The 19006-nt window shown below is 48.3% G+C and overlaps 1 protein-coding gene across 3 annotated transcripts in view; it reads left to right on the forward strand.

The window, feature by feature from the left end:
- LOC135830684 (uncharacterized) overlaps positions 1–19006 on the forward strand; it is a 227691-nt gene that overhangs the window by 84908 nt on the left and 123777 nt on the right. For all 3 annotated transcript variants that reach the window (XR_010556090.1, XM_065342909.1, XM_065342910.1), the window contains exons 11-14: positions 2657–2828; positions 5730–6115; positions 6688–6825; positions 13296–13718. Coding sequence is in view for 2 of the 3 variants with exons in the window: in XM_065342909.1 (XP_065198981.1) it covers positions 2657–2828; positions 5730–6115; positions 6688–6825; positions 13296–13718 (1119 nt within the window). In the remaining variant the exon portion in view is untranslated. The remainder of the gene's footprint in view (positions 1–2656; positions 2829–5729; positions 6116–6687; positions 6826–13295; positions 13719–19006) is intronic.

Genomic DNA, 19006 nt, shown 5'->3' on the forward strand with positions numbered 1-19006 from the left:
TCCACGTCAGCGGTACGGTCATCTGGTCTGCTGAAGGCACCACGCAAGGCTGCCCACTAGCCATGCCCCTCTACGCTATTGCCATTACGCCACTCGTCACTTCCCTCGCCACCGCCCTTATGGACGACTCTCCAGCTGGCACGGTGCATGACCGCGAATCAACTGAGAGACCAGCCGGCGTCGGTGCGTCCGCTGCTCGACTGGACGCCTCGACCATCCAGCTATGGTATGCCGATGACGCGGGAGCCGCTGGCCTGCTGCAGCGCCTTCGCACCTGGTGGGACCAGATTTGTCAACTTGGCCCAGCATTTGGCTACTATCCAAACGCTGCCAAGACTTGGCTGGTTGTCAAGCCCGAGCATCTCGATGCTGCCAACGCTGCATTCGCCGACACCGATGTCCACATCACCACTGAGGGCCGCCCCTACCTGGGTGCTCCTCTGGGCTCGGAAGCCTTCAAGACAACATTTTGCAATGCTCGAGTGGAGGCTTGGGCATCTGAGATGCGTGAGCTGGCGAACGTGGCCGAGGCCGAGCCCCAAGCCGTGTATTCAGCACTGGTCTTTGGGTACCGTCACCGCTGGACATTCCTGATGCGCGTGTCGAGCTGTGCACCAGACGTCTTCGAGCCTCTCGAGTCCTCTCTTCGCTCCGTCTTGTTGGCAGCTCTATTGGGTGTGCCAGTCGTCCCTGCCCCTCTACGCAGCCTCCTTGCTCTGCCTGTGCGTCATGGTGGCCTTGCAGTGCTCAATCAAGTTGGGGCTGCCCCGCAACAGCGGACAGCATCTCTGTCCATCACGAGCAGTCTCCAGCAACTTATCGCGGACCAGTCCCCCCTCTACAGCGTAGACCCAGCGACCATTTGCGCCGCCAAGGCTGCTGCCAAGCAAGCCCAGTCTGTGACTACCAAGACCGTCCTGCAGACAGCTGGTCCAGAGGCCCTACCACCAATGCTTCTGGAGCACCTCCAGGCCAAGGGAACAGGTGCATGGCTGACCTGTCTTCCTGTTCGCGAGCATGGATACTCCCTCGACCGGCGGTCCTTCGTTGATGCCCTATGCATTCGGTATGGCCTCACCATCCACGATTCACCTACCGAGTGTCCATGCGGCCGGCCGTTCACCATCGACCACGCAATGATTTGCAAGTTGGGCGGCTATCCCATCCACCGGCACAACCATGTCCGCAACTACCTGGGCCAACTTCTCTCTCAAGTGTCTGAGGATGTGCAGCTGGAGCCACCGCTGCAACCGACGGTCCGCACGTTTGACCATGGTCCTGCCCTGCTCACTGCGGACGACGCCAGACCGGACATCAAGGCCAGGGGTTTTTGGTCGGTACAGACTGATGCATTTTTTGATGTAAGGGTGTTCTATCCCAACGCACAGTCGTACCGATCTCGCCCGCTGGCTGAGGTGTTCCAATGGCACGAGCGTCAGAAGCAGTCGGCATACGGTGCCCGGATCCGGGAAGTTGAGATCGTCCCCGATCGTCCTGTCTTCTGCTGGTGCCCTGGCGAAGGAGGCCACCCGGCTCCTGAAGCTGTTCGGAACGAAGCTCTCCACCAAGCTCTCGCAGCCTTATCCCCTCGTGATGGGAAAGCTGCGGACGGACCTGGCTTTCAGCCTTGTCCGCGACTCCGTCCTGATGGTTCGTGGGAGTCGCCGTGCATTCCGTGCACCTGGTCTGGCGGCGGATGTGGATGCTGTTTCTGTGGAGGCCCGCATTCCCGCCACTACGTGACGCTAAGTCCTCCTGGGGTTTGCCGCTCTCCGGTCCTCTTTCATCCCGTTCTCCCCTCTTTTTTTGGGGGGGGGGGGATTCTTTGTACTTCGTCTTTCTTGTTTTTCTTGTTCCTTTGTTTTTTTGTAGGACAGATTTTTGGTGTACTGATTTTGGTTGTTGTTGTGTCTGACTCTATTCCCAATATCTAATTCTGTGGTTTGTTTTCCAACTCATTGGGTTGTAGTTTCCATCAAGAGTTTGATTCCATCGTGAGTTTTGATTCTATTTGCTATTTTTCGTTCCATTTTTGAGCTCACATCTATCTGCTTTTTTGGTGTTATTGGCCCGGACAAGAGGCTTCTTTCCATATAATAAAAAAAATAATAATAATAATAACGTCGTATTGAACAGTACGCTGAGCGTATACGCAAATGCTGAGCTTGTAGCGTGACCAACGCGTGACCAACGCTACACTGGCACAACCAACAATACAACAATTTGGCATCGCAGTGGCTCAGGCGACTTGGCAAACTACATTCTGAGGTGACTTTCGTGCTGAAGAAAGCAAGATTCAAAATCCAAGTATTTTCGCACCGTGCCACAATGACGTCACACATACATTGGTATAGGGGCGTGACTAAAATTAAAATATCTCAAGAACGCTTTCTCGTAGAGACTTCGGACCAAGACCATTCGACTCAGCGCCCGAAACTCTACAGGATATCAAATTTTCATATTTCGTGGAGTTCCCCTTTAATTGACCTTCATCTGCCAGCCACATTATTTTTCTTTCCGTGAGTACACCCTGTACGAAAAAAACCTGGTAATGCTCTGTGTGATCTGTGGCGGTTACAACGTCACACAGTAGTGCCCTTACGTGTGCTGCACATATCAATCTTTTCAGTGTTTTCTGCGTGTTTTTGACTTTCAGCGACAATTCTATGTGAACGCACACTTCCAAGGGTTTATCCCAGACTGTGTGTCGCAAGGTCATGTCCTTTACTTTCAACTGACGTCCACAAGGCGCACTGTGAGGAGTCAAGCAGCAGAGTTTTCCAGGCACACTCACATTCTCACAGCACTAGTGCCAAGCATACCAAAGGGTAAGAACTTACTAAGAAGACACACTGTCTCAGGCACGTAGCTCGCATGGGGCACGGGGGCACGTGCACCCCCCCCCCCCCTAAATATTTCGACCTATATGTGGGTTCAGCATGCACGTTATGACCATGAATCGCATGCACCAGCTATCCTACACACATGTTATGCGACCGTGCACCCTTAAAAGAGGGGGGGGGGAGACCAGGTACGCCCCTGCTGTCTTGCTGTGGTGGGCATTTGCTGGGTGTTCAAATTTTATCTTTCTCTATCGTAAACCACTAGGGTCTAGCGGATAATGCCGGCATTATATTCGGCATTATACGACTATCCGAGCATCAGAACATTATGGATAGGGTCCAGCGGATAATGCCGGCATTATATTCGGCATTATACGACTATCCGAGTATCAGAGCATTATGGAGCATTAGAAAGGAACAAAACGAGCATTATGTTAGGTTTGAGCGGCATAACGAGTTTCATAGTAGATGATATCGGGAAATCCCAGGTTTTTGGCAACAATCGGCTACAATCATGATCATGAGATGTTGTCTGATAATTGGTTTTCGCCATGAAACTCTGAGTAACAACGAAGCAGCCTTATTTTACTCCTTTTGTGCACTTCTTGCGTACTACGCTCCAACCAGTCCAGGCGTTTGAGCACTATGCATTGTACCGGCGCATGATTTTGTGCTTGTGTAGGTACGTAACACCTTTATTTTTTTAACGCTACATAACTATTGCTACATAAAAACGTTATGATTGTAGCGATGTGGTCAGGTAAATGCATACAAGTCATTTGTGAAGCATGCCCAGCCGAGGCCGAGGCAGTTCAAGTGACACAAATCCGGAGAAAATATTTACGAGGTTTCTTTTACTTTTAGAATAATGGAAAGCTACGGAGGAGACATACGCGAAGTGAATATCAAACAGACGAAGACGAGTTTTCTAGTTGTGCGAGAGGCTTGGCGATAGCATCTCTAGCGATACTGAATAGACACTGATGCATTTTAGAATAATGGAGAGCTATGGAGGAGACATACGCGAAGTGCATATCAAACAGACGAAGAAGAGTTTTCTAGTTGTGCCAGAGGCTCTGGCGATAGCATCTCTAGCGATAAAGCAGTAGACACTGATGCATTGCTAAATTTGGACCAGGATGAAGGAGCGGCTATAAACAGAAAGAGCTCGTTCCGAAAGAACTGCCTTTGCTGAGTCCAGTTCAGGAGGCTCGAAAAGAACTAGAATTTCTCATGGACTCAGTACCAAGTCGATTGATCAGCAGCGCCTGTCATACTTTCCTGATGAAGCACGTACAGTTAGTTGTGGACGGTTGTAATGCCAGGCCTACAGTCAAATGCAATCAAAAAGGAGGAGTATTGTGTCAAGCCATACGTCTACACACCATCTCAAGGAGAAGATGAGAGCACAAGCAAGTTGAAGCAACGTATATAGAGTGGCAAAATAACTTCTGACCACGTGTTTTCCGGATTTCCGCAAATGGGAGGGCTCTACATCTGAGACCGGATCTCAGGAGCTGGCCTCACGTCTGATGTTTCAGATGAAGACATTATTCACAGAGTGGACGCAGTGACAGCTTGTTTGCAGGCAAGAATACTATTTGCCAAGATAAACTTCATCCCAACAATGAATGACTACCTGCAATAATGGTTTCATCTCTCACTACATGGATAATTAGGGTCGAGATTTGATACACCGACTATTCTGCCACAACCCTGCATCAAAGTTGAAATGCAGAGCAATCAATAGAGAAGCGATCATGTCTTATAGTGCCAAGAAGCGGTGGAGCTCGTGAGAGATAAGGTGGCAACTTCAGATGCAGATCGATGATATGCATAATTTCCTGGAAGTTTGACAATGTGCAGACTTTCTTCCATTTTTGTCCAAACTAAGAGCATTATATTCCTTGCTGAAGCATTATAATCAGCATTATAAAGAAGTTTATGGAGCATTATGGTAAGCATTATAAAATTATGAACATTTTCGGAGCATTATCGGCTGGACCCTACCTATTAGGCCTCGACCAAATATGCTAAAAAAAAGAGTATATTATTATGCTCGTCGCATACTAGGGAAAACGTCCATGATATGCCAAAGGCTTAGCAAGATATGCAAAAAGATATGCCAAAATATGCTCGACATAAGCAGAAAGTGTAGATCATTTCAGTAAATTACAACCTTGGAATATTCATTGGCTTCACGCCTATCATGCTTATGGTCCAAATTAAAACACATGAGGAATAGTATGGCTGGGGTGTGTCCCCAGCAACCGTTGCGATAGTGTTCATCCATATGGAAATGTAGCAAACGCCTCAACCATTCCAAATTTATCCATAAAAGGCATTTCTGAACGCATTTTGTCCATAATATGAATGTTTTGTCCTCATTATCTATAAAATATTTGAATTATATGCTGGCTTCATTCCAATATTCCCTTTGTCGCTCAATATGCCATATATGAACTGTCTCAAAAAAATATGCGGAAATATGCGCAAGCATATTTGGTCGAGGCCTACTACTCACCCGCCTGTGTGGATTCACAGGAAGTGTGAGTTACGAAGTCTGAAGAGAATGTTGAACAGTCTCTGCTGGGATAACGACTACACCAAAGCTGAGTGGTTAGAGCATCGCTAGCTACAAGCAAGTGTCCCTGGTTCGAGTCCTGGTGGTGAGAGTCAATTTTTTCTTCAGACTTTTCCCGTTTGTCTCTTTCCCTCAAACTAGTGAAGCAAATACAATAATTGTGAATTCATGTGCAAGTGTTTGTAACATTATCATCAAATTCTTCGGCATTGCCTGCACTCAGGGTGAAACGATTGAACTAAAGACGGCCAACGAAGAACTGGAGTAATACAAAATAATATCTTTCATTAATTGCTCTGCAGATGACATTGGCCGTAATGAGGAAGTGTTTGAAGTCACACTGGTTTGTCGAATGGTTCGCAAATCATGTCCGGCCATTGGCCACATCACGCTCAATACGGAGGACCAACAGGCAGGCCCTGGGTCGAAAAGCTCAGTTCCCACACGAGATCCGAACACTGCAACCAGTGGAGTAGGCACACGTGGAAGTGGTGCGTCACCAGGGGCAAGGAACGCATCATCCTGCTTCGGCGCCCTGCCCGGTGGAATGCATGCTGGAATATCTCAATGCAACATGGCCGTTGCTACAGGAGCTGATATCAATGTGAGCAACCATGGCGGTGATGACAATAACGATGGGAGCAGCTCGTCAGATTGTGATCCAACATGCCATCAGTGTGTTGCCACGGTAAGTTAGTGCGTAGACTTTTTAGTTTTTGTTTTTGTTGAATTCTTTATTCTCACGATGGCACCATTGTTGTTGTTGTTGTTGTTGTTGTTGTTGTTGTTGTTGTTGTTGTTGTTGTTGTTGTTGTTGTTGTTGTTGTTGTTTTTTAGCTACGAGACTACCATTGCTCTGGGGTTGGTGTTGTTGGTTTCCCAGTTTTCCTGTTCTTTTTGGTGCATTTCTTTTACTCTGCTCAAATCGGCAATGCAGATTTGGAGACGTGCATGCTGCAGGTTTGAGCTGTGAGGCTACTGCGACTGAGCTCAGCCTGTGACAACGCCTTGCGGCTTCCACTGCTGGAGCAATGAAAAAGAATTTTCGAGGGAAAGTCGTGCGTGGGGTGCAAGAAAATATTGTGACTGAGATCTTTTTGCAATGCAAGGTTAGGAGCTTAGAACTGCAGGTGTGATCCTATACATTACTAAATGCGTGTGTGTGTGCATGCATGTGTGTGTGTGTGTGTCTGTGTGTGCGTGTGCGCGCGCGTGTTACAAATTCTTCATCTGCACTGTCGAATTATCATCTGTCACCAGGTTCCCGTCGTGATCCCGGTCCAAGGTGGGATGACAAGTTCATCATCTTCGGCTGAAACTGACTCCGATGACAATGTGTGCAGATTAACAGGTGGATACGCAGTCAGCAAGCCCTGTGGCGTGCAAGCTTTGGGAAAGGTAGACTAATCATTATGATCATGTACTGCATTTATAAGGAAGTTTGGTTTCTCCCACACTGGAGAAACCAAACTTCCTTATATAATTTTCGCCGAGGTCGCCACCACTATTTGGTACTGTACCGCATTTCCCCAATTATAAGTCATATTCTGTGATACATCGCACCCCCATTTCCAGGCCTTTGTCGTGTAATTTTGTAGCGGGCTGCAGTCTCTCGGAGGCAAACTACAGCAAGGGTCTCAGTGAATACACTGTTGTTTATTAAAAACTGAACTGAACTGGAATGAAGGTAACTCTAACTCTAATTGAAATGTAACTTTAACTGGCATGAAGAGAATTGTGAGCAGAAGCTTTTATAGACAGACAGACTCCGTACGCTAACGTACGGGGATACGCTAAATATATGTTGGACTCAGTATAAAGTCCATGCACTATAATGATGTCCAACGCCCTATAGAGTCTATTGGTCCAAAATCCACTATACAGCGTCCAGGAGTCCACTCAATTTTGATCAGCTCCAACCAGCCGCGCAATCCCCTATAAGGAGTACACCTTTTCTAAAAGTCCCCTATTCAGGGTTCAGGAGTAGGGGTGCGCGGATTATGCTCGCACGCACCCGATATTATGCTTTCGGGCATTTCCCGCGGAACTTCGAAAGTATTCTCCCAAAACATCGAAAAAAATCTCCAGAATTCCCCCCCCAAAAAAGAACCCCAGCACGAACCGTGCCTTGCGCATGCTCTTTAGTGTGCAAAATGGACGGTCAGGCGCGTGATCACTGCATGCAGGATCCACACTACATGTACTAGATCTACATGACTGTACACAGCTACTATGTACTCAGGCTGGGTCCATGGATGCGCGCTTGTTCTCTGTTCTCTGGCTCTGGCAGGTCAAAATTGACAGAATTCCCCGAAAACTCTTCTGAAGGTCAATAGATCTCGCAAAAGATCGGTAGAATTCCCCTAAAATTCCCAAAATTTTCTCAACGATAGTATTCCCAAATTAATCCGGGAATGATCCGCGCACCCCTATTCAAGAGGCCAGTTTATCCAGTCCCACCATCCTGTGTGTAGTAAAAAAAGAGAACAAACACCTTTCCAATTTTGCTTGCCTCGTGGCAGCGCATTCCTTTCTTCACTGCAGCCATGGCTGCCAGTTCTGCTGTGCAGTTGCTGACAGTAATATTATGTCTCGAGGTAACCAAGGAGGAAAAGGAGACGTTCAAAATCAAATCTGGAAAGCGTCTTGTGGTTCTCTGAAGACGTTTCATCGGTGCGCGGGATGAAAGCAGAAATTGGAAAAGGCGAAAATTCAACACAGTTCAAATTTGACGAGTCAGATACACTGACACTCTCCTTCGTTCGACGCCGAAAGGATCCCCTGTTTGACTTGCCATGGCTGCCAGTTCTTCTGTGCAGTTGCTGACAGTAAGACGTTTGAACGGTTTCATCAGTTCGCGGGATGAAAGCAGAAAGCGGAGAACGAGAAAAGTTCAGCACAGTTCCAATCTGACGAGTCAGATACACTGGCACTCTCTTTCGTTCGACGCCACAAGGATACCCTGTTTGACTGGACAAGAGCTGCCTGTACCACCGTGTCAAACTGCTGTCCAACTGCATGGCAGGACAATGACTGAGGTAAGGAAGCTTTTACTCGTTTCGATTGGTCTGCTGTTCTATCGTTATGGTTGAATTTTTTTCCATTTTCAAGGAGCGTATCGCGTTTGTTTGAAGTTGTTTGAATGAATGCCCTAAAAGTAATCAACGACTTCGTAGTAGTTGCGTGACAATACTATCAGTCCTCAAGGACTGCAAGGACTTTGCATCAATTGTCTAGCTATCATCAATTTAATTTCATGAGAAATGTATTTTTGTCCTGTGATAATTATGTGAACTCCACGACACTTTTCCTCTAGTATGATGTCAAATTCAATGGGATCAACAAACGCAGTGCCAGTGTATTAGTAGTAGTAGGAGGATTGCTTGTATGCCGATGACAAGAAAATCTTCTCAAGATAATACTCGTATTCCATGAAGTAACCGTTTTTGATGTCACAAACATGACATTGTGTCAGTGAAATTGCCTCGTGACAACAAATCATTGCATTTTCATCTTGGGGAATACTGTTTGACTGACGGTAACGCTGTACAGATTGTTTAAATCATCTCATTTCAATTTAGTTGCAGTGAAGTGAAACACTGTGGAGCACACTACTCTTATGTTGATGTGTCTGTGCGTCTTGAGCGTGCAGAAACGATCTTATTCCTCGTATTACTAATAGATTATTGTCCCTACCATCACCTGTTCACAGGTCTTTGAGTGGATGGATTTTCATTGAGCATCACATTCGTTGAGAACTTGGTAGTTGTGTTCTTCCATGCATCATTACGGTAATAAGCGTATCCTTGTGCTATCTATTTGTTGCAGGTGTGCTGATCTTCAGAAACTTGCGGAACTGAATGCTGCTGAACATTTGCATGGCCATGACCAATGGTGAAGCTTGCTATTGCACTCTCAGCATGTGCTAGTATTATGCTGACTACTGCACTATGTTACTCTCTTACACTACTACATGTATATAAACGTGCGTGCACCCGTCCACGTATGCATTCGTTTCGTATAATTATTAAATAATTATTATTTTGTTATCCCTCTTTACTTTACGTGTAAATGGGTGGACGTTTGCATGGCTGTTGGAGTTGTGTGTGTATTGTGTCTCTACTCTTTTCTTGGTGTTTTCTTGGCGTTGTATAAGTTTGTGTGTGTGTGTGCGTGCGTGTGCGTGCACGCACCATGAGCATAAGCATGCTAACGCGAGTTAGCAGCCAGCCCAGCGAGCTGGCCCAACCTGCACGCATGCGGTGCTCTCACATTTGGGCAATTGTTGATTTTGCTCCTGAATTGTCCTCCCTGTTGCTTTGCTACCATCCTCCTCCTTCCTCCACCTTTTTTTTCTTAATTGGCCTCATTATGGCATTCGCTTCCATGTAATTGGGCTTGTAGCCCGTGTGTACTTGCGAATTCAAATAAAAATATACATACATACATGCGCGAGTCACGTGGGCACACGCCGTTCAAAATCCTGTACAATGTATCTTGCATGTCATTGCTGTTTAGACTTTCGAGCGTGCAACTTGCTGTGTACCCAAACAATTTCCTTTCGTTTAGACTTTCAAGCTTCCATTCTCGTGTCTCTACGCTTCAAATTCAGACTTAAATGACGCCTGTTGGAGCCTGAAACAATGTTGTCGTCTACAGTGGTACGTCGACTGTGGACGTTTAGCTTGCGCCATCATCAGGTTTCCTGAAGTACCTCCACGCTTCAAATTCCGATCCCAGCGACCCTTGTTTGTGCCTTGAAACAATGTCGTCGTCACCAACCGGCGTCCAGCCTCTCCGGATCTCCTCGCTCTACCTGGCTCCGCCGCCCGCCTACTACAGTCCATTTCAAAACTATAGACGCGTGGTGTTTTGCAAAATTCGATGGGATTTATTTAAATATTTTTAGTTTTTCTCCAGATTCCGTCTATGCATCGCTTCACAATTCTGGCTATATACCGTACTGGCAATATATATGGTCGCAGTGAGGCCATGAAGCGCTACATTGGCACATGTTTACGGCACGCAGGGCGTTACATGCAAAGTCGCACATCAGCCGTTACACAGGTTTCTATATTGCTGCAGTCCTTTTTTGCTATTGCCGCATCACTTTTTGCTATTGCCGCATCATTTCTTTGCTATTGCCGCATCATTTTTTGCAAACCGCAATGAAAAGATCGCCGCACCCCGCCGGACGCGCGTTACGAACGCAACGAAAATTTGTCGCATTAGCCTGGTCGCGCGTTACGCCACACCCCCCTGCGTTACGCGTTACGCGGCTACATATATTGCCAGTACGGTACTTTGTTTTCGCTACAATTGAAGTTTATTTTGAGATCAGTTTTTCTGGTTTTACATGTGATTTCTGTTTTGAAGGGTTTGACCAGTTTGTTTTAAGGGTTTGACCAGTTTGTTTCGGATTTTTGCTCCTGCTGAAACAGTGCTGCGCCCAGACCATCGCGGGTGCATTTTTGTACGGGTCCTGGTAGCCTCGCGGTTTCGATCCGTGATTTCCAGTATAAGTGTGCACGGTGTGGGGCATTCGAATCCCATCACGCCTCCTGCCTTCTTTTACTCTTCTTTTCTGCATATTTTGGATCTTGTTGGGTGAAATACAGTAAAGATGATAATTATATTTTCTCCTGCCTTTTTTTACTCTTCTTTTCTGCATGTTTTGGATCTTGTTGGGTGAAATGCAGTAAAGATGATAGTTATATTTTCTCTTTTTGATTTGATTTGAGCCTCCCTGTTCCCTTCGCCTGACACAACGAGTGACAGTGGTTTTACTCACGCCGTTTGCAAGGTGAGTTCGACGACGAGGATTTCGGACACTCAAGCGTCAATCAAAATCCAGCTCTTGTTCGAAGAAACAATGAACACGACTATCATATCTTTCTCGGCATCACTGAGATTCTTACGGGCTTTGGAAGCCATTACAGTCAGGCACTCAGAAAATGCAAACAAGAAGAAGATTCATTTGAGACTTTCATTTCTTTTGAGACTTTCCTCACATGCACACCTTTTCATTTCCGACTTTGAGTGTTTTGCATCTTTTGTATTTCCCGCGGCGACGAAGAAAAACCTGAAAAACACATCTGAAAACCAGAAAACACTCATCCAAAACTCACGGCTGTCGTGAGCTAAAGTACGTACGGCTCGTACGTATGAATTCACGCGTCCAGCTATAGTTTTGAAATGGACTGTAGTAATACTACGAAAGCAGCGACGGCCGCCACGCAGCACCATCACTGCAACAGCAGGAACGAGCCTGACGATCCTAATTCGTATCCAGAGAGGCGAGTTAATGGACTTTGATTTTCTGTTGGAAGTAACAACATTAGTTGTCCACTGGCGTCACCAACGCCACCCAGCTTCTCGTCGCTCTATTTGGATCCGTATCGCCGCTCGCCGCCAGTAGGCCGGACCCTACTGGGAGCCTGGTGCAGTGACGACCGCCATACGCACATGCAGCACCAACACAGGCAACAGCAGGTGAACCTGACTGTCCTATGCCCTTCTCGATCGTGTCCAGAGAGGTGAGTTCGTGGACTTCGATTTCTTGCTGCCCGATACTGAGTCAGTTGCAGTCAGTTCTAGTGCAGCTTCGGCGACGTTCCAACTCCGTAGCCCCTCATGTTGCTCTTCTGGCGCACTAGCATTTATTTGAATCCGAACCCAGAACTGTGCTTCGAAGGCTGCATGACGGTAGCACTGGAGTTGAGACCTGGACAGTGTTCATGAATGGTCTGTGTTCCACTGTCCCTCACCACGTTTCACGAGTGGCTGTCGACGTATTTGGCCACGATCGCTGCGGCCAATCGCCAGTTCTTGCCAGCAAGAAACTGGACGTTATTAATACTCAATCTGCGGACAACTGTTTCGTCCTTTGTTGACTCATCAGCGCAGCACAGAGGAAATGAGGCCGAACCTGATAGCAATGGAAAATAAAAATCTCCAAAGCCAGGTTATCAATATCAACTTGTGGCAACTGCGCTTCATGGCGTACTGGAACAGCACGACCCGCCTGCCAGTAGTGCAGCTCAGTGCACTGGCCAGCATTTCCGTGTGCATTTTGTCCCACTCACCAGTCCAGATCCGCATCATGTACCGCAATGGTATGCAACTACTGCGAGTAGAGCGCTTGCATATGTCAGCTCAGGCAGTGCTGCCAGCAGTGCAGCTCACTGCAACCTCCAGCATTTCCGTGCGCATTTTGTCCCACTCACCAGTCCAGATTGGCATCATGTACAGCAACTGTATGCCACCACTAGGAGTAGGGCGCTTGCAAGCGTCAGCTCAGGCAGTGCTGCCAAACGTGCCCACGTGATAAATAGGATATTGACCTCGACTTCGGTCTATAGGGGAAATATAGGCCTCGTAAAAGACCTCGGCGGACCTCGGTCTTTTACTCGGCCTATATTTCCCCTCTAGACCTCGTCTTGGTCAATATCCTATACATACTGTAGCAGGATATATTCGGGCGGGAATATTTTCGGACAAAGCCGAATTTCGACCTTTCGTACGGATTATATTTTCGTAGACGTGCTGCGTGATAAATGCACGTGTTCGCATGCAGTAGGCGAGTGCCAAGGCGCATTGCATGCGTGTTATATACGTTATGGCTAGCTGTGCTATGAACTGCACCGCGCCACTATGCGTACGCACACGTCCTGAACAGGAGCCAGTTCATGATGTACACCATGTATTGTGTACATAATATCACATGATCAAAAATTTTAGTGCGGAATTAATTTTAGTACAAAAGAGGCCGTGTACGAAATCGTACGAAAATAAATTCCGTCCGAGAATGTCCTACTATACAGTATGTATTTCTGGGATCTTTGTTTACTCTTTTGCACCCTGTCCAGGAGCTAATGCAGCACTGCATTCCAGACAACTACAAAGTGCTTGGCACGGCTGAGCAGATCACACACCTCTTCCAAACACTGATCAATGAGGAAGATTGCACAGTTGTGGTGAGAAAAAAGCATGATGCAAAGGAGGAGTCAACCTTGACGAATGCAAGCCAACTGGAGGATTCTACCCAATCCACTTCCTCCACTGCAAGCCAGTCCATTCTGGATTCGTGTTCTCAATCCCTCTGCACTACCAGCAATGTGGAGCACTGTTACCTGCCGGTTTCTAGAACGAAATCATCGCTGGATGATATCACCTTCAACCATGACAAGGAGGATAGGCGACATGCAGGTGAAGGTATCACTGCAGCTAGCTCAAACCCATTTGAGCCTAGTGACCCAGGTGCAGTACACCCCTTCATTGTCCTTACCAGTGTAAGTGCGCAATTGACAATGCGTTCACTTTTGTGTGCTTGTGTGTCCCAGGCACAAGGGAAGTATCAGAGCCGGTACTACGTGAATGCGATGGCATAATTTCACTATTCATATGCCATGTGACTGTTCTATGTATGGCAACTGACCACTTAAAAGCATATATTGAGTATGAGTGTAATATATGTAGCGTTTCTTCACCTTCGCTAGCTACACGTCTGTAGTGTCTCAGCTAGAGACGGTGTTCGGTTTATTTTATGATCGATTACATGGAGACTAGAAGAAGACCAACTACAATTGCAAGTAAATTATGTCAACAGAACAAGAACAAGGAGACACGTGTGTCAATACAAAAGAGCAGACATACTAAAATGATCTGCGCATGGTGTGACATCAATTATCAATACGATAATGATGATGTAAGAAATGTCCATGAGTGTATCATCAGCACATACGCTACATTTCTCCCCTACATGTATAGTAGGGTCGCAAACGCGTATGTACATTTAATACACAAAAGAACGTCAATGGATAAGCCGAGAGCACAGTAATTCAGTAACCACGCGAGCAACAGATTATCAGAGCATTGAGGAGAATGTTTTAATCTCTCAGGCGAGCTGGCAGAACTCGAGTTCTTGCCGGGTTACGACGGGGCTCAGTTGGAGCCTGTGCCGGTGGCGGCTGGGTCTGCTGCGCTGCAGTAGTTGCTGGTACTGTTGCTTGCACAGGTGGAGGTGTTGGAATAGCAGCGGCTTCAACACTGGGTGGTGGCGGAACACAAGTCGGCGAATGAGCAGCGGGAAAACACAAACTGTGATCAGGCTCTGCTGGTGCAGCGACGGACGGCAAAGGCGCTGCGCTCATTGGTACGAATGACTGCGGAGCGGAAACGACTGACCGGAGCTGTTCCACATGGCGCCTCCATTGCTGGTCTGGGCCTACTTCCACAGTATAGTGGCGGGAGCCGTGTACTGCTTGCACTGTGCCCTGAATCCACGGGTGTGGTGTATTGGTGAGGTAGTCACGCACCATGACTGTGTCATCCACCGCAAACGTGCGCTCACGGTTTGCTGACCTCGCACTACTCTTAGCTGCTTGGTTCTTGGCCACAGATGCCTGAACACTGGGCTGGACCAAAGACAACTTTGGGTGCGTAGCTCACGATGCATTAGCAAAGATGCTGGTATCGCATTCGTTGTTGCATGTGGTGCGGTGCGATGCGACAGCAGGTAGCGAGGCAAGAACTCGAGCGGTGCTGTGTCCGAATGGGACTTGAGTGGCTGCTTCATCGTACGCACCAATCGTCCGGGCAACCCATTAGTCGCTGGGTGGTACGGTCCTGAGAAGGTGTGCGTACTGCCGTTGGCCTCAGTGAAACGACGGAACTCATCGGATTTGAATTATCACTGACGATCTGGTCAGGCAAAACATGCTGGGCGAACACTTCCCTGAGACGGTGAACAGTGACTGGAGCAGTGGTGCTGTTCATTGCCAGAACTTCCGGCCACTTGCTGTGGTCATCCACCACGATCAGTCACATGTGCCCTTGGAACGGTCCTGCAAAATCAATGTGGAGGCAGTGCCATGGCTTGGACGGCCACTCCCACGGATGGAGTGGTGACTTTGGTGATGCTGCGTGGTGTGCCTGGCAGCCAGCACAGACCTTGCCAGTTGTCTCGATGTCAGCGTCCATGCCTGCCCACCAAACCAAGCTGCGGGCCAACGACTTCATACGAACCATGCCTGGATGGCCTGTGTGCAGTTCCTCGAGTACTCGCTTGCGTAGTAAGGGTGGGGACAACCTGGATTCCCCACATAAGACATATTTGGTGCAGTCCCAGCTCATTCTTGCGCCTCGCAAATGGCTGCATGTCACCGTCAGTTGGGGAGTGTGACCACCCGTCACGAACACCAGCTAGGACCTTGGCCAAGACTGGATCATGAGCCGTGTGGCGAGTGACTTCCACGGCTGTCACTGGAAGCGGATCAATCTGGGCCATGTTGAATACTTCTGCCCAGTCCAGGTTCTCCTCCTGCGTGTGCGGCAAGGGAAGTCGTGATAAGCCGTCAGCATTTCTATGATCACCTGACTTGCGATACTTGATTTCGTAACTCATACTGGCCAGGAATATGGCATACCGCTGTAGACGCGCTGTCGTCAGAGCTGGCAATCCTTTGCTCGGACTGAAAATGACTGTCAGAGGCTCGTGGTCTGTCAGCAGCACAAACGATCGTCCGAACAGATACGTGTGAAACTTACGGACTCCCCAGACGATAGAATGATAAGGCCTCCTTATCTATTTGGGCATATCGCTTCTCGGTCTCAATCAGCGAACGTGACGCGAAGGCAATCGGCCGTTCCGTACCGTCAAGCAGAACATGCGAGAGCACCACTCCCAGGCCGTAGGGTGATGCGTCAGTTGCCAACAGTACCGGCAGGTCGGGATCAAAATGCATGAGTACCTGATCCGAGGCGATAGCTGCCTTGATGGTCTTGAATGCTGCTGCACAGTCAGCTGTCCAATGCCAGGACTGACCCTTTCGGAGCAGGTGGTTGAGAGGCTACAGAGTCCGGGAGCAGTCCTTAAAGAAGCACTGGTACAGTCAGACCTCGCTTATCCGGTCCTCGTTTATCCGGATCCCTCGCCATCCGGAAGAATGTCCCCATGACGTCGAGACCTCAGGTCGGCTGAGGGCAAAAAGCCTCACCATCACTATGCTCCCACTATGCAATTTTTTGTCTTTGCCTGTGAGCTGTGATCATTGTAAAAAAAAATCGCTGGGTACCGATGTGCAGCATATGTTACGCATACAACATAGCCGGACCTCGCGATCCGCATACCGGTGCATGATTTTGTGTACTTGGTCCGACTTATTAAAATGTGCGCTTCGCTTAAACACTCAAGCCTATGTCCAAAGGAGCACCTGTACTAAAACATCGACCAAGAGACGATAGATAGATAACTACTGTGTCGTTTCTTGGCCTGGCCTTCTAGTTTTCATCTCTGCTGGTGTCTCAGGGCGCTTCTTCAAGTGCGTCAACCTGCAAAACGTCGACATTTTTTTCATCTCCTCCAAGCTACACTGCGCTTCCTTGATTTTTTCACTCCATAGGCATGATTTAGACGATCGACTTCGCCTCCTCCTCGTGCAGTACGACTGCCAGAATGGTGGCTGTAGATGTTTTCGCCTGACGCTCCCACGACACTTTCAAATGAGGCGAACAAGTAAACCACCACGCATAAAAAAATCACTTCTCATCACCGTGTGCCGCGCGCGTAGAACTACTGAGTCTGATCTGTGTGGGCATGACTGTCACACAGTCAGCTGCATCAGACCATGCGTGCTGTTCCCTGCCTGTTTCACGAATCCACTGGCCCCGGAGACTGGCGATCTTGTGACGCATCGCGATCGCGGCTCCGAGGAGTCGGCGAGGTCTCCGCACCATTCACGCACCGTATTCACCCTTTCTGCGCTTCACAGTCTTCAGTTTTCTAGCCAGGTTGTCTCCTGAAAGTCGACCTCAACTTCAAGGGCGGTTGTTTATATCGATCAACTTCTCGACGATCTCTTCTGTGATCTTGATTCGTCGGCCGCCACATCGTGAACGAATGCGAGAGAGATCAGCACAAACTGGATGGAGCGATGCAGGTGCTTTCTGCACGAGTTTCTGAATGACGCGTTTGCTGAACTTGATTCTTCCAAAGAAACAGCGACTGCAGCGATTTCAATCCGCCAGGAAGCACTCGAGAACGATCGCCCAGGGGTTTCTGGTACTCCGTGACAATTCCCTATCGCAGTGGGGTGTTGATTTCAGCACCAGGCCTTCTCTGTGTTGCGCGAGAAGCAACAGGAGTCCTCTGACGACAAAATTCGCACGCAAAATGCTCCAGTCGACTAGGATCCTGAGGCGCTGCCTACTTTGAGGTTGGAACCATTTCTTCTTCAACATCACAAATCGACAACTGAAGGATAGTGTTAGGTAGCTGGAAAGTTTGTTCGTCCTGAGTTTATTTGAATTTGTTTGGCTGACGTTCGAAGCGAAACGCACATTTTAATAAGTCGGACCAAGTACAAACTGGTTAAAATGTGTACAAAAAGCTTCGTCTTATCCGGTTGCATGTGGCTTGCAGAAGCTAGAATCAGGGAGTAAAGTCCTTGACCTGCTGGGTGCATGCGGACAGCACTCAGTTGCATGCACTTGTCATTTTTCTTGCTTGTTTTACATACTGTGCACGCTAGTTGTACTGCATAGGACCCATCTACATGTATGTACAATGTCACTGCTTTTGACATGCCACATGCATATACAGTATGTGTGTTCAGTTATCTGGTTCCCTCGCCTATCCGGACATTTTTGTGGAAAACAGATGTGTGCAGTTAAGCGAGGTCTGACTGTAGTAGCATACCATACCCAGAAAGCTGCGCAGCTGGGACACGATCTGTGGTGCTGGGGCCTCATTGATCGCCTTGATCTTGTCATAAGTCTTGCACAAACCATGGCGACTGACAATATGAACACAGTACTCTACTGCATCTGTGAAGAACGTGCACTTCGCTGGATTGACTCTCAGGCCATAGTCGGAGAGACGACCCAAGATGCTCTCCACGTTGTCCAAATGTTCATCGCCGTCGCGACCAGTGACGATGATGTCATCTAGCAGGCAGGCCTGATGTGGAACGCCATGCAGGGTGCGGTCGATGGCCTGCTGCCACAGCGCTGGTGCGGAAGCCACACCAAACCCAAGACGGTTGAGCTGATACAAGCCCTTGTGCGTTGCCAGTGTGAGAAGTGGCTTCAATTCCTCCTCCATTTCCATCTGGAGGTACGCTTGTTTCAGATCGATCTTGGTGAAGCGTTGTCCTCCAGCCAGAGTGGCGAACACCTCTTCTACACGTGGAAGAGGGTGTTGATCCACCTTCAGTTGCGGGTTCAATGTGGCCTTGAAATCGCCACAGAGCGCACTGAGCCTTTGGGCTTGATAACTGGCACAATTTGGGTTGCCCACTCGCTCCACTGGACCTTGCTAGCAATACCAAGGTTCTCTAACCAGTCCAGTTTGGCTTCCAACTTAGGCCGCATGGCGTAGGGCAGCGGGCGAGCCTTGAGGAACCGTGGACATGCACCATCTTTGAGCTGTAGGCGAGCCCTGGCGTCCTTCAGCTTGCCAAAGTCGTCACTGAAAACGTCGAAGAATTTCTCCTTCAGCTGCTCTAGGCGCTTACCGGCTGGTCCTGTGGCCGGCGAGCTAGAGGACGCAGTTACACTGGGGAGGGGGGGGGGGGCTCCT

The sequence above is a fragment of the Sycon ciliatum genome, unplaced genomic scaffold, assembly GCF_964019385.1.
Source record: "Sycon ciliatum unplaced genomic scaffold, ocSycCili1.1 SCAFFOLD_162, whole genome shotgun sequence".
NCBI lineage: Eukaryota > Metazoa > Porifera > Calcarea > Leucosolenida > Sycettidae > Sycon > Sycon ciliatum.